The sequence below is a fragment of the Chelonia mydas genome, chromosome 11, assembly GCF_015237465.2.
Source record: "Chelonia mydas isolate rCheMyd1 chromosome 11, rCheMyd1.pri.v2, whole genome shotgun sequence".
NCBI lineage: Eukaryota > Metazoa > Chordata > Testudines > Cheloniidae > Chelonia > Chelonia mydas.
Genome location: NC_051251.2, coordinates 10,521,306 through 10,547,707, shown reverse-complemented (window position 1 = coordinate 10,547,707; position 26,402 = coordinate 10,521,306). Strand labels below are relative to the sequence as shown.

General features: G+C 44.8%; 1 protein-coding gene across 6 annotated transcripts in view; it reads left to right on the top strand.

The window, feature by feature from the left end:
* Positions 1 to 26,402, top strand: part of SEMA5B (semaphorin 5B) — a 354,318-nt gene that overhangs the window by 242,966 nt on the left and 84,950 nt on the right. For all 6 annotated transcript variants that reach the window (XM_007071886.4, XM_037912502.2, XM_043525271.1 and 3 more), the window contains 3 exons: positions 7,722 to 7,784; positions 21,931 to 22,029; positions 24,385 to 24,598. In XM_007071886.4, coding sequence (XP_007071948.2) covers positions 7,722 to 7,784; positions 21,931 to 22,029; positions 24,385 to 24,598 — 376 coding nt within the window. The remainder of the gene's footprint in view (positions 1 to 7,721; positions 7,785 to 21,930; positions 22,030 to 24,384; positions 24,599 to 26,402) is intronic.

Genomic DNA, 26,402 nt, shown 5'->3' with positions numbered 1-26,402 from the left:
ATTTTTATTTTCACACCCTCCACCTAACTCCTTGTTAATTCAGGCTGCATCAGAGTGGATCAAACAATAACACCCATGCTCTGCCTCGGCAGACAGGGAGGGTAAGAGACTGGACCTCATCTGTTGAAAGGCCTCCTGGGCCGGACTACAGTTCCAGATCTCTAACTACTTGGCACCAATGGCCAAGTATGACTTTATAAACTATGGCTGGATGGAGGAATTTGCAGATAAGCTACCTAAGCAGGATCGTACTTGATTCCAAGAGATTATACAGGAAGGCAAGCTGGTTGCCAGGTCCATACTTCAGGCTGCAGTTGATTCAGCAGACAAGTCCTCACGTGAATTAGTGTCTGAAATTGTCGTGAGGAGGTAATCCTGGTTACGCTCCTCAGGTCTCCCTGGAAAGGTGAAGAACACAATCAAGGACCTTCCCTTCCATGAATCACACCTCTTCAACCTGAAAACTGATGATTCCTTACACTCTCTAAAGGACTGTAGAGCCACCTTATGATCCTTAAGCATATACATACTGGCACCAAAGATAAAATTTTATCATCCACCCCCAGTCCAACGCTGTAGAACTCCTCACTTCTACTGTCATTGGGCCTATGAACCTCCTCAGAAGCGCCCTAAGATACACAGCCCGTCCACCTATTCTGGCAATTCAGACCTCGACACAATAAACTCAGTCATTGCGAAAATGGTATTTCTGAGTGTGCCTAGAGAGCAGTCAACCACTCTGTACATCAGTGCTCCTACCCTCCATGCCTTTCGGGAGTTTGGAGAGCTGTAACAACAGACAACTGGGTCTTGGACGTCGTTTGACATGGCCACACCATAGAGTTTATGACAACGCCTCCTCCACATCTCCCGTCCTAACTCCCACACAGAGATCTCTCTCTCAATAGTATTTTTGCCCTAGAGAAGGACTATTCCAACTATTTCCTGGCACCCAAGAAGAAAGAGGGATGAAGACTGACCTTGGATCTCTGTCACCTTACCTGCTCAATTTGCAAACTGAAGTTCCATATGGTCATGCTTGCAGCCATCATTCCCTCACTCGAAAAAGGCAGATAGTTTACAGCTCTCAACATGCAAGAAACCTACTTCCATGTTGACATACATCCGACCCACAGAAGGTTCCTGAGGTTCAAAGTGGGGCATCGACACTTGCAATTCAGGGTTTTCCCATTTGGACTTACCACTGCCCCATGAGTCTTTACAAAAGTTTTCTCTTGGTAGTCGCTCACCTACAACATCAGGGAATCCTGGTCTTCCCATACCTGGACAACTGTCTGCTGGCAGCATGGTCCAAAGAGGAAGATCGAGTATCGATGTCCTAGCTTCTTCTACTCCTCTCCTCCCTAAGAGTGAGCATCAGTGTTGAAAAATCAACTTTGTACCCTATTCAATCCCTGGAATTCATAGGAGCTCACATTGATTCTACCTCCGCCTAAGCTTATCTGCTACAAGACAGATTCCAGAGCCTACTGGACCAAATAGCCCTGATAACCTCCAACCCTTTGATCTTGGTCAGGACCTGCCTTTCCATCTTAGGGAACATGGCACCATGCACATACAGCATGCCCTTCGCCCACCTGCACCTTTTCTGTCTACAGCTATGGCTGCAAAGAGCCTGTTCCCCTGTGCACCAGTCAATGGACATCATACTCAGCATTCCACCAGAGGTCAGCCGTTGTCTTCGGTGGTGGCCAAACCATATACAAGTCTGCTCTGGGATGTCCTTCCTCCTAACCTTGTTGACCATGACAGTCATACTCGATGCATCACACTCTGGCTGGGGTGCTCACATTGGAGATCACATGACACAAGGCACCTGGACCATGTGAGAGGCCAGGTGCACATAAACATTCTTGAACTTCAGGCTGTACACAAAGTATGCCATGTGTTCCTACCAGGTATCCACTATTACCATGTCCTAGTCATGTCAACACCACCACGGTATATTACATCAACCAACCAGGGGGCATGAGGTCCCCAGTGTTGTGTATGGAGCCGAGTCACCTCTGGGAATGGTGCAATGAACATCATATCCTTTTGTCAGCAGCCTACGTGCCTGGCACCCAGAATGTGATTGCAGAGTCTCTCAGCAGGAACTTTGCAACTGACCATGAATTGGAGTTGCATGACATGATGATTGCGGACATCTTTGATCATTGGGGTATACCATCTTTGATCATTGGGGTAGACCTCTTTACATCTCACACGAATACCAAGCAGGGGAGGCTCGGTGCCCACTCAGTGGGCGACACTTTGGTCATTGATGGGTCTGATTGGACGAACTATGCTCCCCCCACCCCAATTCAAACCCCACATCCTCCCTAAACTCTGTCAGGAGAGAACGATGACCATTCTGATCACTCCGTTCTGGCCTTATCAGTTCTGGTGCTGCCTTCTTCAGCATGTCAAAACCACCTCCACTCCTGCTACAGACATTTCCGGAACTGTTGACACAACACCACGGCAGACTCAGACATCCAGATCCATTGACGCTACACCCGACAGCATGGCTTTTGGATGGACACCTCCATTAGCATGAGGCTGCTCATTGGCAGTGCAAGACATCCTCTCCAGTAGCTGTGTAAGAGCACGGAGATGCCCACAGCTTCAGGGGCAAAACCTTTCTGTTGGGCCCAGCAGGTGAGGCATATCCTTTTTTCCTGCAGAATCGCCTCGTGGAGTCCTATCAGGCCAAATGGATATGCTTCACCTGCTGGGCCCAACAGCAAGGTTTTGCCCCTGAAGCTGTGGGCATCTCCATGCTCTTACACTATTTTCTCCATTTGAAAACCCTGGAACTCGCTCTCAGCTCTCTGAGCGCATCCTGCCACCATTAGCTCTTTCCATCCTCCAGTGAAAGGGCATTTGATTTTTACTAGGCTGTCGATTAATCACAGTTAATGAATGTGATTAACTAAAAAAAAAAATTGTGATTAAAAAAATAATAGCAATTAATCACAATTTTAATCGTGCTGTTAAACAATAGAATACCAATTGAAATTTATTAAATATTTGGATGTTTTTCTACATTTTCATATATATTGTATTCTGTGTTGTAATTGAAATCAAAGTGTATATTATTTTTGATTATAAATATTTGCACTGTAAAAATGATAAACAAAAGAAATAGTATTTTTCAGTTCCCCTCATCCAAGTACTATAGTGCAATCTCTTTGTTGTGAAAGTGCAACTTACAAATGTAGATTTTTTTTGTTTTGTTATATAACTGCACTCAAAAAGAAAACACTGTAAAACTTCAGAGCCTACAAGTCCACTCAGTCCTACTTCTTGTTCAGCCAATTGCGAAGACAAACAAGTTTGTTTACATTTACAGGAGATAATGCTGCCCACTTCTTATTTACAATGTCACCTGAAAGTGACAACAGGCATTCGCATGGCACTGCTGTAGCTGGCTTCGGAAGATATTTATGTGCCAGATGCATTAAAGATTCATATGTCCCTTCAGGCTTCGGCCACCATTTCAGAGGACATGCTTCAATGCTGATGACGCTTGTTTAAAAAAAAAAAAGCGTTAATTAAATTTGTGACTGAACTCCCTGGAGGGAGAATTGTCTGTCCCCCGCTCTGTTTTACCCACATTCTGATACATTTCATGTTATAGCAGTCTTGGATGATGACCCAGCACATGTTCATTTTAAGAACACTTTCACTACAAATATGACAAATCACAAAGAAGGTACCAATGTAAGATTTCTAAAGATAGCTACAGCACTCGACCCAAGGTTTAAGAATTTGAAGTGCCTTCCAAAATCTGAGAGGGACGAGGTGTGGAGCATGCTTTCAGAAGTCTTAAAAGAGCAACACCTTGATGCGGAAACTACGAAACCCGAAACACCAAAAAAGAAAATCAACCTTCTGCTGGTGGTATCTGACTCATGATGATGAAGATGAGCATGTGTCAGTCCGCACTGCTTTGGATTGTAATCAGGCAGAACCTGTCATCAGCATAGACGCATGTCCTCTGGAATGGTGGATGAAGCATGAAGGGACATGTGAATCTTTAGTGCATCTGGCATGTAAATATCTTGCGACGCCAGCTACAGCAGTGCCATGTGAATGCCTGTTGTCACTTTCAGGTGACATTGTAAACAAGAAGCGGGCAGCATTATCTCTTGCAAATGTAAACAATCTTGTTTGTGTTAGCAATTGGCTGAAGTAGGAGTGAGTGGACTTGCACGCTCTAAAATTTTACATTGTTTTATTTTTGAATGCAGTTATTTTTTGTTTATAATTCTACATTTGTGAGTTCAACTTTCATGATAAAGAGCTTGCACTGCAGTACTTGTATTAGGTGAATTGAAAAATACTATTTCTTTTGTTTTTTTACAGTGCAAATACTTGTAATCAAAAATAAATATAAAGTGAGCACTGTACACTTTGTATTTTGTGTTGTAATTGTAATCGGTATAGTTGAAAATGTAGAAAACATCCAAAAACATTTAAATAAACAGTATTCTATTATTTTTTAACAATGCGATTAACAGCGATTAATTTTTTAGTCACTTGACAGCCCTAATTTTTAACCACCCCTTGACCGCCCGATTCTGGAAGGGCCTATTATGTAAATATCCACCCATTCAGCCCATCACTTCCCAATGGGACCTCAGCCTAGTCCTTACCTCTTCAATGAACTCTCTGTTCGAACTGCTGGCCTCCTGCACTCTCCCTATTCTCTCCAGAAAGGTCGCTTTCCCTGTTGCCATTACCTCAGCAACATGGCTCAGCTATTTGATGAGGTGGGAGCCATGATGGCAAAACCCCCCTTTTACCACATTCCATAAGGACACGGTCTCACTGCAACTGCATCCCAAGTTTCGGCCAAAGGTCGTTTCACAATTCCACCCCAACTAACCCATACACCCACCTACCTTCTTTCCAAAACTACATGCCTTGAACGAGGAACGGCGGCATCATTCCCTCGAGGTGCATGGGGCCCTGGCCTTTTACCTACAAAGGACAAAGCCATTCGAGAAGTCGGTCTCCCAAGCTATTTGTCGCCGTAGCGGAGAGAATTAAAGGACAGGCCATTTCCACCCAGAGAATCTGTAAGTGGGTCTCAGGGCACATTATGCGTTGCTATCACTTGTCAGGGTTCTCCCCACCATATGGGATATGAGCCCATTCCATGAGAGTGCAGGCATCAACCACAGCCCAACTACATGACCTGCCCCTTGCGGACATGTGTAAGGCGGCCATGTGGAGTTCGGTACACACCTTTTCCTCTCACTGTGCTCTGGTACATGATTCTGTGACGGATACCTCATTCAACACAGCAGTCCTCCATTCTACAGTTCAGCCATCTTCCTCACACCCTCTGTCTCTCAAAGTACTGCTTGTCAATCACCCTCTATGGAATACAATAGGGACCATCACCTGAAGAAGACCGCCAAGCAATACTACTTCGAAAAGCTCTGGCTCCATGTGCATGTGCATAACCCTTAATGGAATACAGATCAGGACCACCCATCTCAAAGAACCTCCAGTTGCAGGTAAGTCACCTCCCCTTTTTCTTTTCATTTTGTCCTGCCAAGTGCTGTCATGCTAAACGGGTGCTGTAAAGGAGAGTGCTGCTTCTGAGTGTTTCTGAAATGGGAAGAAAACCATCAAATAAGCTATTTGCTCTGGAGTTTGTGTGGTGATGGTGGTCCTTTTTTGTGTGGTGGTTGTTGGGTTGGTTTTTGTTTAGCTTGTCAAAAATTAATCTTAGGCTAGAGAATATTGTAGCTAGCTGGCTGTGGCGATGGGACTGAACCAGAACCTAGAATACAACGCCCCTAACTGTTGTGTTACACCTCTCTGATGGGAGCTGCCGGTTAAAAGTCCACACCTGGGCTGAAGGGACTGTTGGAGTCATCTCCCTACCTCTGATGGTGTCTTTCCCCTATCCGGATACTGCAAAACTGTCCCTTCCAGTGGAGACTTATCCCCAAGTTTGTAAAATACTTGTGTAGAGCAAATGTTTGGCCTTTGGAATGGGCTGAGTTGCATTAAATGACAGGTAATTCCCCAAACAATTCCCAGGAAAAGTTCACCCCCCATTCCTTCCATATTCCAGTGCAATGCGCGCACTCGCTTGCTCTCTCTCTCTCGTGTAAACACACATACACACACACTTTTAGTTCTCCAGCTTGAACGGAGTGCTCTGATGATAATATACAAAGCACAGTTTTAAGGACCAATATATAAACAGTCCCAAACACTTCCCTACAAAGTGCTACTTAATATAAATGTGCTTACTGGGTGGCGCTACCTACGTCCTTGGTTATGATTATGAGAAAGTGTATTTTGTTGAATTGGGAAAACTAATAGGTCCCCTCTTTTCTGCAGGCACTCCTCTGTCTCCCATGGGAACCTGGGTTCATCTTATGTTAAGGGGACAATTTCTGGAAACACCCAGGATTAAAATATTGGCAGCAGTCAGAAAGTGGGGGAAAGTTCAGTTCTAGACCAAACTTTGCTGCTGTTACCAATCTTTGTTATGAGCTGAAAAACCCCTGGCTCCTTTAGGGGAGTTTGGATCCATATCTGAACCTTGCAATCCTGGCCCATCTTTCGTTAGAGGGCTATTTTGCTAGCACTCAGAGCAATGTACAGTATGCATATCAGTGTGTATTTTCACTGCCAGCTATTAAAGCTAAGAATATTTGTTTGATTTTTTTTTAAATGCTTAAAGGGGGGAAAATGGAGAAAGTGGTAAATGGCTGGATCTGATGCTGGTATTTTTTTAAGGCTGCAAGTTGCTCTGTGTTTGATACAGTATTGCTGGGGGTCTGACTCCTCTTTCAAAGCAGTCCCTATGGGTCAGATCCTCAGCTGGTATAGATTGGCATAGCTCCACTGTTGGGCAATGCAACATAGCCAGGTCTTAAATTCTATATAGCATTTCCTGGAGCCCCCATCCCACCCCCACCCCACATTCGGGGGGCCGAGTCCCCCTGGGGCTCGGGGCTTCAGCCCCAGATTTAAAAATATTTACCGGAGCTACATTCTGGACAGCTCCAGCTGAATTTAAGCACCGAGCATAGCCATTTTACACCAGCTAAGTATCTGGCCCAAGCACTCCACATTTCTGTAGATTACAATCACCTTGAGGTCTCTTTCCCCCATATTCCCTCACCAAGATATCCCTTCATTTCTCATCTTAGCCAACTGATTTTGCAGTGTGACTAACACTAGGTTTCAGTAATAGAGTGATTATCTCAGGGGAGCTTTTAACAAAACTACAAATTTGTGCAAAATTATTGTTGAATACCTATGACTTTGCTGTAAGGAATTTTTGTTGTTGTTGTTCCATTTAGTGTTTAAAGCTGGTACTTTTACACTGCACTCTACCTTTAAAAAGGGCAAAGTCCTGGTATATGGGGCTTGTGCATTGGACCCTTCCACTTGAATTATAATCAGATGTTGTATTTACATGTAAATTAAAATCTGTTCTCTGTTAACATGTTAGTTGCCTCAACCTCTGGACGGTTCATCTATATATCATTTGTTTGCACTGTGAGCACAAGAAGAATGATATATATGACATTATGTTTACTGTCCCAGTGCCTGCTGCAAATTGCACTGCATAAATTGACTTGAGATGCTTGCTCTTGTTTCTTTGAGTCTCCAGATGTGGTTTAGCCAAGAAGCAATAGTTCACACTATTATCATGTGACTTGTACATTTTGGTTTCCCAGGCAACAGAATGGGGCTCAGATGAAGACACTAGGAGGTCCTGTCAGAGTAAAGGAAAAACTGAGGTAAGTTTTGCTTTGGCACAAAGAGGCTGCAGTTAAATGATTTGCTTCACACCCTTGGAAATACATGCAGGGAACATCTGACACCCGCTCAAGTTTGTAAATCTGCAGGGTTTTAGAGCCTCCACAACAAATGCATAAGCTACATAGAACCAGCCATTTCAGAGGCCCTCTGTTCCAGTTATTAGACCTGCTCTGCATGAAATTTGAAGGTAATTCACTGCTGGAAGGGGTGTAATTTGTGACAAATCAGAGAGCAGAATGGTGGCAGACAAGGAGTAACATTTTATTGTATAGTTGAGACTGATCAGGTCAGCTTACTCTTGGTGTGAGGCAGTCAGATTCTGGATCTCGGCCATGTCAGTTTGCATTCGGCTTTAATTACAGACAAGCACATGTCCTGGTATAATTCACTCAAACAGCATTGTTTAATCTGATGACACAAAACAATTCTCTACATCAGGGACATTGCAGCATTCTTTATAAGATAGGTCCACCTTCCTAAAACGCAATTCAAACCAAAAACAGTCCATGTAAAGAGCTTGGATTCCAGCACATCTGAATTTGTGGGTGTTTTTGATTCAAGCTCAGATCCGCACCCACAATTTGCAAATGGCCACTATCTTCATAAGAAACCCAAACAAACCCCTGGATCTGAAAGCTGGGAACTTCAGGGTGTTTGAAATTATTATTCCTGTATTACAGTAGCACCTGTAGGCCCCAACTGAGACTGGGGCCCCATTTCGCGAGGTGCTGTACATACATATAGTATATATATTTAAAAAAAGCGTTGCCACAGAAAACTTAATCTAAACCAGACAGACAAACAAAGGAAGTGTCATTATCCTTTACGGATAGGCAGCTGAGACAGAGACCAATGGAGCAGCTCATCCAAGGTCATCCAGGAAATCTGTGGTAGAGCCAGACCTTGAACTTAGCTTTCCTGAGTCCCAGTGTGGTACTTTAACCCCAAGCTTAGCTTGTTACCTTCTATGTATTGCATTCATTTTTAAGCACACAAAATGAGTTAGCCTGAATTTCGCAACGTGGGTCAATCTCTGATACTAAGTCTCTGGCAAGCTTGGAGCTAAGCAATGCAAGTGTCATGGGGGCATCAGCTAGAGCAGGAGTGGGGAACCTTTTTTCTGTCATGGGCTATTGACCCAGAGAAAAAATCAGTCACGGGCCACTCACCCGCTGGGAGGCTGCGGAGACTTGGGGCTTCCCCCTCACGGCGGGGCAAGCCAGCCCTCACGACTCCAGCCCCGTGGGAGGGCACTGCAGGGTGGATGAAATTAACGAATGGGCTGGATCTGGCCCATGGGTTGTAGTGCCCCACCCCTGAACTAGAGTATTATAGAGCACCTGCATTATACAGATAAATGCTGGGATCACTCTAGACACATTGTGGAGGTAAACAAGTAATCTAGCCAGCCAGCAAAGGATGAACTCAGGAAAAAAAAAAAAAAAAACCAAGATGGGAGAGAAATTAAAAAATCAAGACACTGGCAACTTTTTAAGATGAATCTGAAATCTTCTGTACTTACGTTTTAGAATATGTAGGTTAAAGTGAGCATTTTGCTATCACTCTCTAGTGTGGAATGCGGAAGAGTAAAATGGCATTCCATTGTTCATGAAGTACTTGAATTTATAACCAAGCATTATTTTGTCAAGCCACAGAGCAACCAGTGTGAGATTTCCATGCACTCAACTGAACACGTCGCATGATAATTTCCCTTTTATCTTTTTAACGTCATGTCAGTGGAAAGCAATGGTCTGAGTGTCTGTTTTTTTCCTGCCTACTCTGTCCCTGCAGATCACACGGCAGAATTTGACAAACATTTCACAAAAGGATAATGTTCTGAAAAGTTGAGTTCAAACTCATTTTGATTCGTAGCTTAGAAGATCTTAGTGCATGCAGTTGGCCTTTGTTTGCAGCTGTGTCTTGAATCCATCTTACAGTTCTCAGGGACAATAGTTAGAGTGGCGCTGAGCTATTAGAAGCACTAAAAGCAGACAGGTGTTGCCTAGTGGTCTCACAACAAGGCCTGGAGCTAGGCAGGAGGGAGGAAAGATGGTCCAGTGGTTTATGGTGCTAATTTGAGACTCAGGAGAGCTAGGTTCAATTCCTTGCTCTGTCAGTCTTTTTATGTGACAAATGACTTAGTCTCTCTGTCCCGCATCTGTATGATGGGGATAATAGCCCTGCCTTACCTCACAGGGGTGTTGTGAAGATAAATACACTGAAGATTGTGAAATGCTCAGATACTGAAATAATGGGCGTCAAAGAGAGAGAGCCAAGAGTCCTGGACATCAATTACCCCATAGCTAAATTATCTGACCTGTCTGCTTTAGTTCCCCCATTCAAACATGTATTTATTTATTTGTGCTTTTCAGGGAGGGGTTTTCAAAGCCACCTAGGGTATTACAGTGCCCAAACCCCAATCATTTTCTGGCAATTGAGAGTCTAAATCAGATCCCTCGGGTAGCTTAGAAAATCTTACCATAGAGTGCCCGGAGCTTCAGCCTAAGAATACAAGTCACAGTTTAAATATTAACAAGATACATGGTGAGCTGCTCATATATTGCTGTAATAATGAGAACTGTAGTAGTAACTCTACATCTGACCACCTATTGCATGAGGCTGGGTGCTTGCTCAGGTCCAAGCCACTTCGGGATTGCAGGTTAAAACCAACATCTTAAAGTGTCACCTTATTGGCTGGCAGTGCATCGTGTGACATTGTGCTGCCTCTTTCTCTGTCTTTCAAGTGATGTCACATTGAGGATGTGGCTAGCAAGAGTTACAGGGTGGAGCATGGGGAGAAGTGACCCCGTTGGGTCAAAGACACGTTCATTGTCGCTAGCGAGGAACTCAGCATTCAGTATTTTTTGGTCTATCATTAGCTGAGGTTCCTCTCTGGTTGTATAACAATCAGACCCCACCACTGGTCATTTTGCATAGTACACGGACACTGGCAGTGCTCCAAACACGTGAGTGAGTGTTAAATTATTTTGAGCTCTCCAAATTGGCATGCCTTCCTGCTAGGGACTGAGCGGATCGTGTGGGAAACTTCAGTGGAGGCTGCCTGAAATGTACAGTTGTGAGAGTCCCAGGCTGTATGGCTGTCAGTAATACAGAGGTCAGAAAAAAAAAAAAGAGACAAGGAGCTAATAGTGATTGGGGAGCAATAAATCTTACTGAGGGAAGCACCTGATTAAAAGTTCAACTAGAAGAAATCCTACCATGGCATTCGTTGTATGCTTGATCAGCAATATGCTCTTATTCCTCTCGTGCATTCAGGGGCCAGGCTTTCCCATGTGCTGAGCCCAGATACAAGGGCTTGGCGCTGGTATTCCTCTGGGCCAGGGGTTGGAATCAGCTGTCCCCGGGTGTGGAGTGACTCTTCTGCTCCAAGAGAATGTTCTCTGCAGGCTGATTCCCATGCTGTGCCGAAGATGTGTCCTCTTAGTTCCATTTCACCCAGGGCCCTCTCCACCCCTTGGGAAGGACATGAGCCAGATATGATAGGGGCCATAAAAATACCTAGATAGATGGATATAGATAAACGGAGATGAGTCCAGATTTGCCCCTTATAATTTTTCCAAGGACCCACCCTGTGTTCCCTCTACTCCCGTTAACTGGGCAGTGCCGGATTGATCCCCAAGTTTGATATGAGGTCCACTGAAATAAAACGGGCTGGAAAATCATTAGCAAATCCTGCTCAGTATCTGCTGCATGCCAAGGAAAGACAGCTTGGCTGGGATGCAGGCTAAGCTGATTAATGGAATTGTTTGTCTAAGGAAATAAATATAAATATCTGAAAGCGTATTAATAACAGTGCTCGGAAGCCTGCAAGGGGGTGATTTTTTTAAAGAAGGGGTGGACTGCAGCAAATAAATTAAATCCGTCTGCTGCAGCCTAAAATGAAATGGCTTTGAGGGAGCAGCGTGGAGTTCTGCTGGTTAATGCTCTGTACTACAATGCCCGGGGGGAGAGATGGGCTCAATTAATTGCTATTGGTGCTCCTTTAGGCTGGGAATGCTGTAGAGTGAAGGAGAATGTGTAGAAGAGGAGAGTCTTGGGTCACTCAATTGGGTTCTCCTCTGGCTAGCGAAGGTGACCAGTCAATCCAGCCCGGCCAATAGGTCTGGGATTGTGCTAAGGTTCTTCTTGGAGGGATGATGTAAATGGAAGGGGGAGAGATTGTGAGCTTCAGTGCTGATGCCTCAGAGGGAGAAGAGGCCAGAAGAAGCTGTCACACTTTCTCAACGCACTCAGGATTATAAATCACCTTGTTACCCCTTCTGCCTCAGAGAGAGTGAGCTCCCTGTCACTCCAGTCTGTTAGCCACCCGGTCTCCTCAGAAGCTCTCCCAGCCTTTATTTCACCTTGCAGTTCATCTTTAGGTGCACCCTAATCCCTGAGCCCTCTTGAAGAGCGTTCTCCTGTAGCATCCAGCCCCTGTCACTGGACACTCACAGAAATAACCAAGTTTGCTGTCTCCAAAGAGAAAGTGTACACACCAGCCTGTTTGGTTTAGCGGAGCATTCACACTTCACTTAATATGCAGCACTGAGATGAATTTTTAATAAAACCAAGAATAAGTTTATTACGAAACAACAGAGATTTAATTGATGCTGAATAGGGATAGTGGAAACAGAATTGGGTACAATTAAAACAAAAGTATAGCACCCTTTTAAGAGATTAAACAATTTTAGCCTGCTACAATTCTTGTCTAACGAAAGTTGCTCACCTAAAGCAACTTTTCAGTGTCACTAGCCCCATCCCAGGCCAGGATCCAACTTTCATTAATGCAAAAATTGCCATTCTTTTTGCTCCCTCAGTGACGGATAGCAAAATGGTTCTTTTTTCTTTTTATAGTCCGGTAATCGTTTGAAATGGATCCTTTTGAAGTGTACCTCCAGATAAGATCCTTCTCCCCTGCTGCTTGTGCTGCAGTGTGCTGACACCATGCTGCTTTCCCATCCTCTGGTTAACTTGACCTTCTTGTGTACCTCAGATGCAAATGTACCTCCCATTGGGTTTGGCTTACCATGTTTAATTTGCATCCAAGACCTAGGCAGACAGGTAAACCAACATTCCTTTGTCTGGGAAAAACTTGTTTATCAACCCCTGCCTGCTTACATACTTTAAACATACGTGTAGTACATTAATTACTCCTGGGGGAATTCTGCGCCACAGTGCATGCGCAGAATTTATGTCCCCCGCAGATTTATTTGCTTCCCCGCAGAAAAAATGACTTTCTGATGGGGAAGCAAAGGGAAGCCACAAGAGCGGTCATGCGACCCTTACCAAGCAGTATGTTTCAGGTGCCCAGGGCAGCTGTCAGAGAGGTAAATCACTGGGGGCTGGGGGCGGGATTGGGGAAGACCTGGCTGGTGGCTCCTCCCTACATCTAGACCACCCCAGTGAGCCTCCTGCACCCGGACCCACTCTCCCCCACCCCACCCCGAGCCCCAACCAGCTGCACCTGGATCCCCACCCAGCTGAGCTCCACTCTCCCAGCATCTGGACACCCTCATTAAGCTCCCAACACCCAGACCACCATGCTGAGCTCTGTTCCCGACACACCCAGTTCCCCCCGCTGAGCCCCAACCATCTTCACCTGGACCCCCTTGCAGAGTCCTATTACCGTTGCACCCACAACCCCACAACAAGCCCCTGAGCATCCAGATCTCCCCCGCCCCCGCCACCCAGATCCCCCATTGAGCCACGCGTACCCAGATTGCCCCACACAGAACCCTCTCAACCCATATCTGGATCCCCTCACGCTAAGCCCCTCCACACTTGGATCCTGCATTGCTGAGCCTGCCTGCCCACACCTGGTGCAACTGGCATGGAGGGGCAGGACCCTGGGGCGGTTCTGGGGCAGGCTTGGTCCTTGCGCTGTGTCAGGGTTGGGTGCAGCTTCACCACTGAGTCCATGTCCCGGGGGGAGCTGCACAGTGATCTCCCACCTCTGTGCAGCCAGTGGCCTGTGCTCCCCAATCCAATGCTGGAGCCTCCACATTTATTTGACAAATAAAATTTGCAGAATTATAAAATATTGTGTGCAGAATTTTTAATTTTTTGGCACAGAATGCCCTCAGGAATAGTACATGCAACTACTAACATATTACTTGTACATACATCACGCAGTGCTTATGAGGACCACTAGGATATACGCTTTCATTTGATATCATCTTGATCAATAAATGCTATGATAGGAATGTGTTAGGTGTAGTGAATTTGTCAGGGCTTATTGTAGTTGCTGACACAGGGTGGCAAACCACCAAGGTGTCACGGAAGCCCTTTCCCTTCCCACTCCACCACTCACACACAGCGAGCAGGAATAATCTGCTTGGGTCTTCCTGGCAGTGCCATAGAACTTCTAAGGGGCATGCCTGGGGAGGGCTGCCCACGCGCACTGGGATGACTGCACTCTGATGGCTATACCTGTTACACGTGAGTAGAAACAGGCGTGCCTCCGAGGCTTCTCCCACGCTTTTACCAGCCAGAATTTCGTCTCGTCAGGGCTTCTCCACGGGAGCGCAGTATGTTTTCTGTTCCAGGCAAACCCTGACCCACAGGAGGCATAGTCGAGCCCGCTGCAGCTGAATGCACTCGTGTTCACTGTCCCTGCAGCTGAGAGGGCCATGAACAATGTCTTTAAATGTATAGAGCTGTAAGTGGGAACTGAAGCACGCCCTGGTGCTGTGGAAATTCCCAAAATCCCATCCCTGTCAAGAAATGTTTCCCCTGCATTCAATCAATGCCATAGATAGAGCCATGAGTCGTTGACAGTAATGTGTAAGTTACAGTAGAAAATACTGAATCACAGAATTAGAGAAGAAATACCAGCCAGGGACAGTCTAGAGTCCATCCCCTGATACCCACCATGCAAAGTCTCTCCCCATTGTGTATTCTTCAGTATTTGGTCTGATCCACTTTTAAATGACTCAGGCAGTGTGGCTTCCAATGCCTCATTTGGGAGGGTAGGAATTGGCATATTAACTGAGAGCTTGTCTTCACTTAAAACACGACAGCAGCACAGCTGCGGCACTTCAGTGTAAACACTACCTGCGCCTACGGGAGGGAGTCTCCCATCGGTGGAGATAATCCACCTCCCAGATTTCAGAGTAACAGCCGTGTTAGTCTGTATTCGCAAAAAGAAAAGGAGGACTTGTGGCACCTTAGAGACTAACCAATTTATTTGAGCATGAGCTTTCGTGAGCTACAGCTCACTTCATCGGATGCATGCTGTGGAAATCGCACAAGACATTTTATACACAGACACCATGAAACAATGCCTCCTCCCACCCCACTCTCCTGCTGGTAATAGCTTATCTAAAGTGATCATCAAGTTGGGCCATTTCCAGCACAAATCCAGGTTTTCTCACCCTCCGCCCTCCCGCAAACAAACTCACTCTCTTGCTGGTAATAGCCCATCCAAAGTGACCACTGTCTTCACAATGCATATGATGAGAGGCAGTCGCTAGGTCAATGGAAGAATTCTTCCACTGACCTAGCGCTGTCTACACGAGGACTTAGGACAAGTCTACACTACTGCAGCGTCTGGTGAAGACACACTATGCCGACAGGAAAGCGCTCTCCCGTCAGCATCATTACTCCACCTCAATGAGAGCTGGAAGCTAGGTTGGTGGGAGTGAGAGTGTCTCCTGCCCACTTAGCGCTGGTGTGGACAGAGCTTAGGTTGATGTAACTTGCATTGCTCGGGGTGGCTTTTTCACACCCCTGAGCGAAATAAGTTACATCAACTTAAGTGGTAGTGGAGACAAGCCCTTAGGTTGGCTTAACAATGCCACTCAAGGGTATGGATTTTTTGCATCCCTGACCAATATAGTTAAAGTGATCTAGTTTTCTAGTGTAGACCAAGCCTCAGACCAATGGTCCACCCAGTTCAGTATCTTGACTGTTACAGCACCAGCAGGGCCAATCAGAGTGGGGGCCCAGGAGAGCCATTTGGCCTGGGCTTCAAGCTCATAGGGGCATTTGTTAATTTTTTGGCATTTGATAAGTTTCTCAACTTGTTTTTATGAGCATCCCTATCAGACCAAAATGTGGCACACACACTCAGCTTAGAGCTGCAAATTTAAGCAAATAAGAGAAATATTCAAATTATGTCTCACTCTTCTTTTTTTTTTTTTTTGGGTGCCTTATTTTATTTTCATGTGACATCATTTTTTATTTTTATTATGGCTTGGGGCCTCAAAAGCTGGAAGTGGCCTGGGCCTCTTTGGACCTCTGAGAGGGCCTGAGCACCAGTAACAGCTGCTTCAGAGGAAAGATCCAAGAAATCTTTCAGTGGTAGCTATGGAATAACCTGCCCACAGGGAGGATTTTTTCCTAGCCCCTTCAGCCTTTTTGACTAGAGCCTGGTTGAAACCCTGAAGCATGAGAATTTTTATCCCTTCCAAAACACGTGGAATAAAACCCTTGCTGTTGAAACTCTAGATGTTCTTTTTCTCCATATAAACTCCTATTCCTTTTTTTAAAAATACTTGTAAGCTCTTGGCCTGGATGATATCTTGTGGCAATGAGTTCCACAGGTTAATTGTACATAGTATGAAAATATACTTCCATTTATCCACAACCAAGATCTGACCATTAGGGGTTTGATTGTAGTCCTCCTCTTACCTATACCTTTGTTCAACATTACCCCATTTCTCCTAGTAAAACCATTGTGAACCGCACCTCAAGTGGATCCTCTCCTCCTTGCTATCTGAATGGCTTATTTGTTTCTTTGCCAAGGGCAACAGATCATCCAGAATCAATCCTTTCTCATTATATAACGTGTTTGTATTTTTACATGATGCTAGTTTCATGATCCACCAAGATATTCAGCTCACCTGTTGTACACCATCTTGAGCCAAATGACTTAAAACCAAATAAAAAGCACACAGAAAACCCAGCCCCACTGGTTTATTCAAAGTGAGGTCCCAATTAAAGGGGGTCACGGCATATAGTTAGACATCAGCAGGAAAAATACACCTGTGTCATGAGATTAAGATGTTCAAAGATGACAGATTATATGCCTTGGGAAGCATCTACAGCAGGTTTGTTCTTAATATGCTGAAAACTGCCTTTTGATTTTTCTCTGAACCTCGGCCCAGCAGGGACTTCAGCCCCCTTTATTTGCATTGCTGGTCTCCCCAGATGAAGAAGGGCAGTAATGGGGAGAAGGCGAGAAAGGCGCCATTTTCTGTGATCGGGTTTGAAATGCTCTTGGTGACCATTCAGAGCAGCCTGCAAATGTGTAAATGCCAGAATGAGGCCTGCTCTTAATACCTTGCTGGTCGCTATTACGTCATTCATGGCCAAATGTTGGAACGAATGAAACAAAGTAGCAAAGACTTAAATTAGGTGGCAACAATCAAAGTAATGGAAACAAAACTAAGCATTAATTAGCCATTGGAACAATTCAGCAAGGATCGTGATGGATTCTCTATCACTGACCATTTTAAAATCAAGATTGGATGTTTTTCTGAAAGATCTGCTCTAGGAATTATCTGGGGAAGTCCTATGGCCTGTGTTCTACAGGCAGTCAGACTAGGTGGTTACAATGGTCCTTTCTGGTCATGAAATCTATGAATAAATGGAACTGCAAGTGAGGGCTTTAGTGAAGTTCTCTCATTGATATTGAAGTGGGATGACCTAGTGGATTGAGTACTAGGCCAGTAGCTAGATGCTCATGCTTTCTAGGAAAACAGGAATAGCTCAGCTGGATCAGACCAATGGTCCATCTCGTTTAGTATCTTGTCTCTGAGAGTGGCCAGTGCTAGATGCCTCAGAGGACGGAGCAAGAACCCCGAAGTGGATAATTATGGAATAGCCTGTCCTTAGTGGAAGTTCTTTCTGACCCCATTACTTAGAGGTTGGCTTATTTATATCAGTTCCACACTCTTTTTTGAAAATAATCCCATCTATTGTAATGGGGGCTGTTTTTGTTAGCGATGTAAATGTCCAGTCCTTTTTTTGGTATCTGGTTTAGCTCTTGGACTCAATAATATTTTGTGGTGATGAATTCCACAGGCTGATTGGTCACAGGTTCATCTGGGCTGGTGTCATGACATCAGATTGTGATGTAAATATTGTTGTGTCATGGAGTCTGGCTTGCCAAACTTTGTGACCTGGAGCAAAACCTCTTTGGATTCAGCCACACCTATTTAGAACAGTAATTGCTCCACATCTAGACAACAAAATCTAGCACTGAATAGCTTCTATTTGTTTAAAACGTTTATGTCTAAGAAGCTGGCAAGTCAGAGGCTGTGAGTTGGAGTTGGTTATTCTACAGCATTTGAGTTAATTTCACTAACCAGTTACAAATTTAAGTCATAGGGAGAAGTGTATCAAATACAGCCACAGACGACTTTTCAGAGAGACCCCAGGTCTTGTGGACAAGGTGGTAAATTTAAAGAATGTGTATAGAAGGCTGGTCTTTTACAAAGGTATTTTTGAGTGGGGGGGAGACAAGAGGGTATTTCATGTTAAGCAAATGAGGAAGTTTCGAGAGTCAGTGAATCTAAACGTTTCTGTACCATTCTTGCTTTTGCGTGAGGCTTTCGCATAGCACAGACTGAGGCAACTGAGAGAGTGGAGCCAGCAGTGAAAAACTTAAGATTAATACAGTACTATTTTTAGGGATGTGTAGGAGGGTGTGCTGTTTGATGGCTAGAAGTGGGGACTGGAACCCAAGACTCTTGGGTCCTGTTCTCAGAGCTGCCACTGACCCTATGTCCATGACCTTGGGCAAGTCCCTTAACATCTCTTTGCCACAGTTCACCTTTCTGTAAACAGGGAAGAATAATGCTTACCTGCTTCAGAAGGATGTTATGAGGCTTTAAATAATGTCAAGGAAAATACTTTAAGCTCAGTGGATAAAAAGAGCTATGTTATCATTTCCTTTCTTCCTGAAGCGTGCAGCATTGTTGTTCTTATTAGAGGCTTAGTTCCGTTAAAGAAGCTATACAGGTTTCAGGCAATTATTTTGTAGGAATAAGACAATTACATTTGCCCCATGTAATTGGTCTGCCTTGCACTGTTCCCTTCTTCCTCCTCCCAAGTGGTGTAAAAAATGCCACAGTTTGCCCTAGTTTCCATTACAGCCACTGAAAACTTTAGCAGATTCATCTCATTCAATTTTTGTGAAAAATACCAGCTGTCAAATGCTTCTGTTTTAACCTACTACCCCAAACTAACCATGTTCTTTGCTGCCATGATCAGGAGCGGGCAAGCTGAGTCAAAGGTCAGAATGAATTGCTACAAGCTCAGACCACGGTGGTAAGATCTCCTCAATATAGATTCCTTAGCCATTCACCTTCTGTTTTGCTAAATGGCCTGCATTTTTGCTCAAGTGAGCACAATTAAAAACGGTGCTTAACCAGGCAAAAATACAGGTAATTTACCAGCCAGGTTGGGATGCTTTGAGCATCCTAATCACCCTGGAGTAGAATTCATGTCATGCTTTGCTGCTTATTGTTTCTGGCTGCCTGAAGACTCAGGAAGACCTTGCAGCATCGGTTTACAGATCGTTCATTTTTTCAGTGTTATGTTGTCAGCCATGAGGTTTTTTTTGTAAAATGGAAGTGAAGGTCCAGAATATAGTTCCGTAAATGTTGTTTATTTTGTTCCTACAATAATAAAGAGAGGAATCTAGGCAAGACTCTACGCACCCCTAACACCAGTTACCCCCAAAAGATCAAATTAAACAAGTAGCTAATTCAGATCAGATGCTGATTACAATCCCCTCAAGGCTGGGGGAATTGGGAGTAGGAGTGGGGTCAGGTTAGCTTCTTTGAGACTGGAATTTGGATACAAATCAGCATATTGGGTTAGATGCTGAACCTAAATAGAAAATTCTGTGGCCCATGTCTAGTAATTTATATAGCAGCCACTGACCAAAGTGTTCTTGGTCCTGTACAGCTATCAAACCCAAATCTGCAGTCCTAATTCAGGCAAAACCCCCACTGCGTTATTGCCAGAGTTGGGATTGCGGAACTATGACTTACATATACAAGAATTACTTTACTCACCAATGAAATGCAGCCAACTCTAGGGTAGAGGAGGGCAATCAGATCACACAGCACAACAGAGCGAGAGGAGACATGGTCAGACAAGCCCTTAGTCTTATTTTAAAAAGCACAAGAGCTTTAATTTCAACACAAAACAGGTATAAGGGTCTTGTTATTTAAAGTCCTGTTTGATAGACAAAACCACAGTTTATCTGCTTCTGAACGATGAAGTGGTGAATTGACCCAGCTAGGATTTGAAGCTCTGGTTCCAGGGCACTTGGGGTTTCAAATCTGATCCCTGTTATATCTGATCAAGAAGTAATAAACCTGAAATTAAGATTGGCAGGTACCGACTCAACGGGAAGTGCAGCCTTCACATGGAATCTTTGAGTGCTCCCAGACTAGCTCTGAAAATGCACATCCCATTGCCTGGGAGCATCTTTAAAAAAAACAAAACAAAAACAAACAAACAAAAAAACCCCAAATATTCTTAACATCCGTATCTTGTTCTTAGCTAATGGTGGTAGCCTTTCCTTAAATACAATCCATCCAGGAATTGATTTCCATGTAGCAAATGAAAGGAGATAGGACTTAATCCAACTGAGCAAGTCTCTTCCCTCCCAAATGATATGGAGTGTTTTTACGTGGCTGAATATTGCAGACGAAGTCTTCAGGGAAATGATCAGCCGCTTGTAGGACTTGGAGATAGGGGAGCTTGCAGCATGATTGTGACTCACAAAAGAAGGAGCTGTGTCTGCAATTGTGGGCTCAGCTTAACGGCAAATTATTATCTAAAGAGGGTGGCGGGGCGGGGGAGGAGAGGAGGAAAGCAAAGCAGCCAGTGTAACCAAGATGAGGTTATTATTTTTAACAAGTTTCTTTTTCTGTTTGTAATAGAATGTAAAGGTATCAAATTAAAATGTGCTCTATGAATGGTAGTCAATGAACAATTGCTTGTATCCTTTTCTCTGTGAAGTGCAGGATGGACAGAGACCCCTAAGACATGATTCTGATGTCAGACTTGCAGGACATCTCTCATATTCTGCATGGCTGTTAAGGGGAGCTCTGGGGAACGGGGGCAGGAACTATGGTTTTACAGCTATGCAGATCCATCAGTCATTTGCTACGTGCAGGAGTCCCCAGTGAAATATGTAAACAGGGGCTTTGCTGACATTCAGTGGCCTGGGTTGGTGTGGGGAATTTGTGTTACGCTGCCTCCTGTGAAACTCCTGAGAACACAGTCCCAGTGCATGAAAATCAGGCAGTGGAGCTGCCTAGCCGCAAGTGAGCCTCGTTGCTCGACTCTCAGGCCTTGTCTACAGCAGAGAGTTTCCGACTTGTTTTTCCAGCAACAATGCAGCTACATTGCTGCTAGCAACAGTATGGAGCCCAGGGTAGGCAGGGCACCTGGTCTGCGCTACAGCTTGTGCCATTGGTCACGCTGGCACAGCCGCACCACTGCTAGGAAAATGGGTGTTAAATGTCCTATTGTAGACACTCCCTCATTCGGCAAGCGAGGTGAAGTGCCTAAAGTCAGCCATTGGCATAACTGGTGAAGAGTAAATTAGATTAGATTATTGCAGTCCTTTCAATGGATTGGGGATCGTTAGACGAGTAACCAACAAACTGGGTTTCTAACATCTCCTTGATATCTTGCTTTGCACATTGGTCATTTGTTGCTTGTCTGACTTATCCATTCAGGCAGTGGACTGTACAGAGCTGTGTATTTGTACAGCACTTTGCTCAGTGGGGCCTGATCCTGAATGGGGCTCTTGGATGCTATTCAAAGATCATTAATCCTCTAAGGTATACACCTCTACCCCGGTATAACGCGACCCGATATAACACGAATTCGGATATAACATGGTAAAGCAGCGCTCCGGGCGGGGCAGGGGGAGGGAGGTTGCGCTCTCCGGTGGATCAAAGCAAGTTCGATATAATGCGGTTTCACCTATGATGCGGTAAGATTTTTTGGCTCCCGAGGACAGCGTTATGTCGGGGTAGAGGTGTATTTTGGCTGTAACACAAGTAAGGAAAATAGGAGGATTTTTTAACGAAACTGCTAACTTGACAGTCCTGCTTTCACATAGCCTGTTTGTCTTTTCCCTTCTTACAGGAGGAATGCCAGAACTATGTGCGAGTGCTGATTGTTTATGGCAAGAAGGTTTTTACCTGCGGTACCAATGCCTTCTCTCCAGTGTGTTCCAGTAGACAGGTTTGTTGTTGTCTTTCTCTTTTGGGAGGGGGAGGGATGGTGGCGTGAGATGAGGGTGTGTTCCAGGGAAAGAGAGTCATTTTGAGGCGAAGATGGAAGTATTTCCTATTCTAGAATAAATATTCAAAATTCAGATGATCTGAAATTGTCTCTTTGGCGTGATCCCACCCACCCCCCTTGCTGGGAAATGAGGCTGATGGTATATATGGATTGGGTTCAGCTACAAAACAATATTTGCGGCCTTGTGAGTCACATACTCCCTGTAGGGTAGTGCTTTGTGAAGTGAGAGGCTGACTGTGGTGGAGGGGGCTTGGACTCAGACTACCCTTTCATTTTGGGAGGAGAGGTTTTTTTCACTTGTCCTCACCCCAGCCCCTTGTAGGGAGCAGGGCAGAAGAGCTGTGAATGGAGCCTTGGGGTGAGAGGGATTACAGGGCTGTTGAAACTTTACACCTTTCACGGTTTTTTCTTGCTCTTACCTTGCTAATAAGCCGGTTGCTGACAGCTAGGACTGGCAACATGCATCTGTTGTCTCTATAAGGTTCTTCCCTAGCTTAATGCTCAGTCAGCTTGAACTGGAAGCTGTCTGTGTTTTAGGATGTTGGGGATGTGCATGGGGCATGCTCCGTCCTCTGACATCCTTCTCAAGACACAGATTATCCCAGGTGGCAATTGAGCTGGGTGGCGTGGAACACAGACTGACTAATGGGGGCCTTCTGCAGCTCCCGAACAGGAGAGATTCCCCCTCAGAATCAGGATTGGCCCCTGCAGCTGTGTCGTTAGTACTACAAAGGCTGTTTTCAGTGAAAGTCAGCCCTGTTTGTTGGTATTCCAACTCATACAGGGTTCCACCAAAGCAAATGACAAAGCTGGGTATGAAAAGGAGCAGGACCAGCTCCGCAGTGATTTAAAAAATGTCAGCATGTAAAATTGGAAACAGACGGAACCTAGACATCCAGAGGCTGTAAAAAGGCAGCTGATGTATGTGGGTACAACTCCATTGACATTGACGAGCTGCGCCTGCTGGCATCCCAGGTTGGTGCACACCGCCTTTTGGCAGAGGGCTAGCAGGTCTGAAGCTCATGCACCACACTGGGTCCTTGTCTAGTTGGCAATGGCTTGTCAATGGATTCTTGTCAATAGCTCCATGTCTAGTTGGCAGCCGTATCTAGCGGAGTGCTCCAAGGGTCGGTCCTGAGGCCGGTTTTGTTCAATATCTTCATTAATGATCTGGAGGATGGGGTGGCTTGCACCCTCAGCAAGTTTGCGGATGACACTAAACGGGGAGGAATGGTAGATACGCTGGAGGGTAGGGATAGGATACAGAGGGACCTAGACAAATTGGAGGATTGGGCCAGAAGAAATCTGATGAAGTTCAACAAGGACAAGTGCAGAGTCCTGCACTTAGGACGGAAGAATCCAATGCACCGCTACAGACTAGGGACCTAATGGCTAGGCAGCAGTTCTGCAGAGAAGGACCTAGGGGTGACAGTGGACGAGAAGCTGGATCTGAGTCAACAGTGTGCCCTTGTTGCCAAGAAGGCCAATGGCATTTTGGGGTGTATAAGTAGGGGCATTGCCAGCCGATCGAGGGACGTGATCGTTCCCCTCTCTTCGACATTGTTGAGGCCTCATCTGGAGTACTGTGTCCAGTTTTGGGCCCCACACTACAAGAAGGATGTGGAGAAATTGGAGAGAGTCCAGCGAAGGGCAACAAAAATGGTTAGGGGACTAGAACACATGACTTATGAGGAGAGGCTGAGGGAACTGGGATTGTTTAGTCTACGGAAGAGAAGAATGAGGGGGGATTTGATAGCTGCTTTTAACTACCTGAAAGGTGGATCCAAAGAGGATGGATCTAGACTATTCTCAGTGATAGCAGATGACAGGATAAGGAGTAATGGTCTCAAGTTGCAGTGGGGGAGGTTTAGGTTGGATATTAGGAAAAACTTTTTCACTAGGAGGGTGGTGAAACACTGGAATGCGTTACCTAGGGAGGTGGTGGAATCCCCTTTCTTAGAAGTTTTTAAGGTCAGGCTTGACAAAGCCCTGGCTGTGATGATTTAGTTGGGATTGGTCCTGCTCTGGGTAGTGGGTTGGACTAGATGACCTCCAGAGGTCCCTTCCAACTCTGTTATTCTATGATTCTATGATTCCTCTGCATGTGGCAGATTTGACCTTGGATTTACAATCATGCACAATGTCATTTTCTTACCATTGCCTATTGTTGTTTTTTTTTAACATGGGGTTGTTACTAGGTGCTCAAGGAAAGGTTTAATTCTGTGTGCATGCTTAGAGAAGCCAATTGTGCTATAAAACCCTTTATTCCCACTTTCTCTTTCCTTTTAAATACAGGTAGGAAATCTTAGTAAAACCATTGACAAAATAAATGGAGTGGCTAGATGCCCATATGACCCTCGGCACAACTCGACAGCTGTGATTACATCACGGGGAGAACTCTATGCTGCGACTGTAATTGATTTCTCTGGACGGGATCCTGCTATTTACCGCAGCCTTGGAAATGTTCCCCCACTTCGGACTGCACAATACAACTCCAAATGGCTTAATGGTAAAGTCCCATTGGTCAAACCTAAGCAATAAGTGTATTGAAAGCAACAGGATAGGCTTGTAAATCAGCTCCCTCTCCCGCATTTCACACCAGAATCCAGAACTGACAGGGGATTTCAGAGAACTTAATACAATTCAGAGAATGTGGTTTAGAGAGTACTTTTTACAGAGACAGGTTGCTGGGTATGTAGTCTCGAGGTGCCAAAGTGTTCTTTTTGAACATGAAAAAGATATTTTACCACTGGATGCCAGTCACAGAATTGGAGATCAGCTGTGGCTTACATATGTTGTCATGTTATTGGCCAAATTCTGCAAGTTGCTGAGCACCCACAACTCCCATTGACTTCAGTAGAGGTTGAAGGTGCATGGCATCAATGCAAGATGAGGCCCAAAATGAGGAGAAACTAAGTCAACATAAACCTCCACTCTATTATACATTCCTAGATGTTAAGGTCAGAAGGGATCATTATAATGATCTAGTCTGACCTCCTGTGTAACCCAGGTCATAAAAATTCATCCAGTAATTCCTGTATCGAGCCCTGGTTGAGCAAGAACAGAACTGTTAGAAAGAGACCCAATCTGACTGAAAGATGTAAGTGGTGGAGAATCTGCTATGTCCCTTGATTAGTGTGGCCTGATCCACAAACCATTCAGGTCAGTGGGCTTTGGATCAAACCTTATGGGCAGTGCTCACGTCCACTCTCCAGATCCTGGTGAGGCTTATCTGGGCTGCTACAGGGTTGTAGGATATTGTGTGAAGCAGTGCCTACAGGAAGAAGGTGGTGGACTATGGCATTGTCTTTCTAATAGGAGGCAAGTCCCCGCATTTCTCCTGTATGTCTGTTATCACAGACAGACAGACAAATAGAGAAAAATCCAGGAGAAGGAAAGAAAATCTGAAGAGAGAGTTTAAAGAAGAGCACAGCAAAGCTGAGCTGCCAATCCAATGCTATAGCTAAAGGAGCTAATGCAAACCTTGGATATATAAATGGGGAGATATTGAGTAGGAGTATGAAGGCAGTATTACCTCTGTATGCAGCACTGGTGAGAATTACTGGTGAGAATTACATAGCATTATCAGAATACCGTGTCCTCATTTCAAAAAGGATGTTGAAAAATTGGAAAGGGTTCAGTGAAGAGCCACAAGAATGATTTGAAGTCTGGAAAACCTGCCTTGCAGTGAGAGACTTAATGAGCGTAATCTGTTTACCTTACAGCATAAGTACAGTCATGGGGAGAAAATACCTGATTAAAAAAAGGGCTTTTTGGCCTAGCACATAAAGCTATAATAAGATCAAAGGCTGGAAGCTGAAGTTAGGCAATTTCAAACTGAAAATAAGGTGCCTGTTTTTAACGAAGGGGGTAATTAGCCATTGGAATGAGTTACCAAGGAAGGTGGAGGATTTGAAATCTCAGGAAATCGCTCTGTGAGGATTAGGTGCCTTTCTAAAAGATACGATCTAGTTCAACCAAAAATTACTGGGCTTGATGCAGGAACCACAGGGGGAAATTCTGTGGCCTGCGTTATGTAGAAGATCAGATTAGGCTATCATAATGGTCCCTTGGGCCTTAAAAATCTATATAGCTTTATCTGTGATAGTCTGATTGGAGCTATTCTGTGGTGCCCTCTCCTACTTTATCATCTACTACCTCCCAGCTTAAATCTGCCTTGGAGCTTCACCAGAGCTCCCTGTGCATGCTTTGTTCTCCTCCTTGCTCCTGGGCTGTAGCATTAAAGGAATTCCTGTACATTTTTCTTCCTCCTTTGAGCGTTGCATAAGCATCATAAAAGCAGCCTGTAAAAT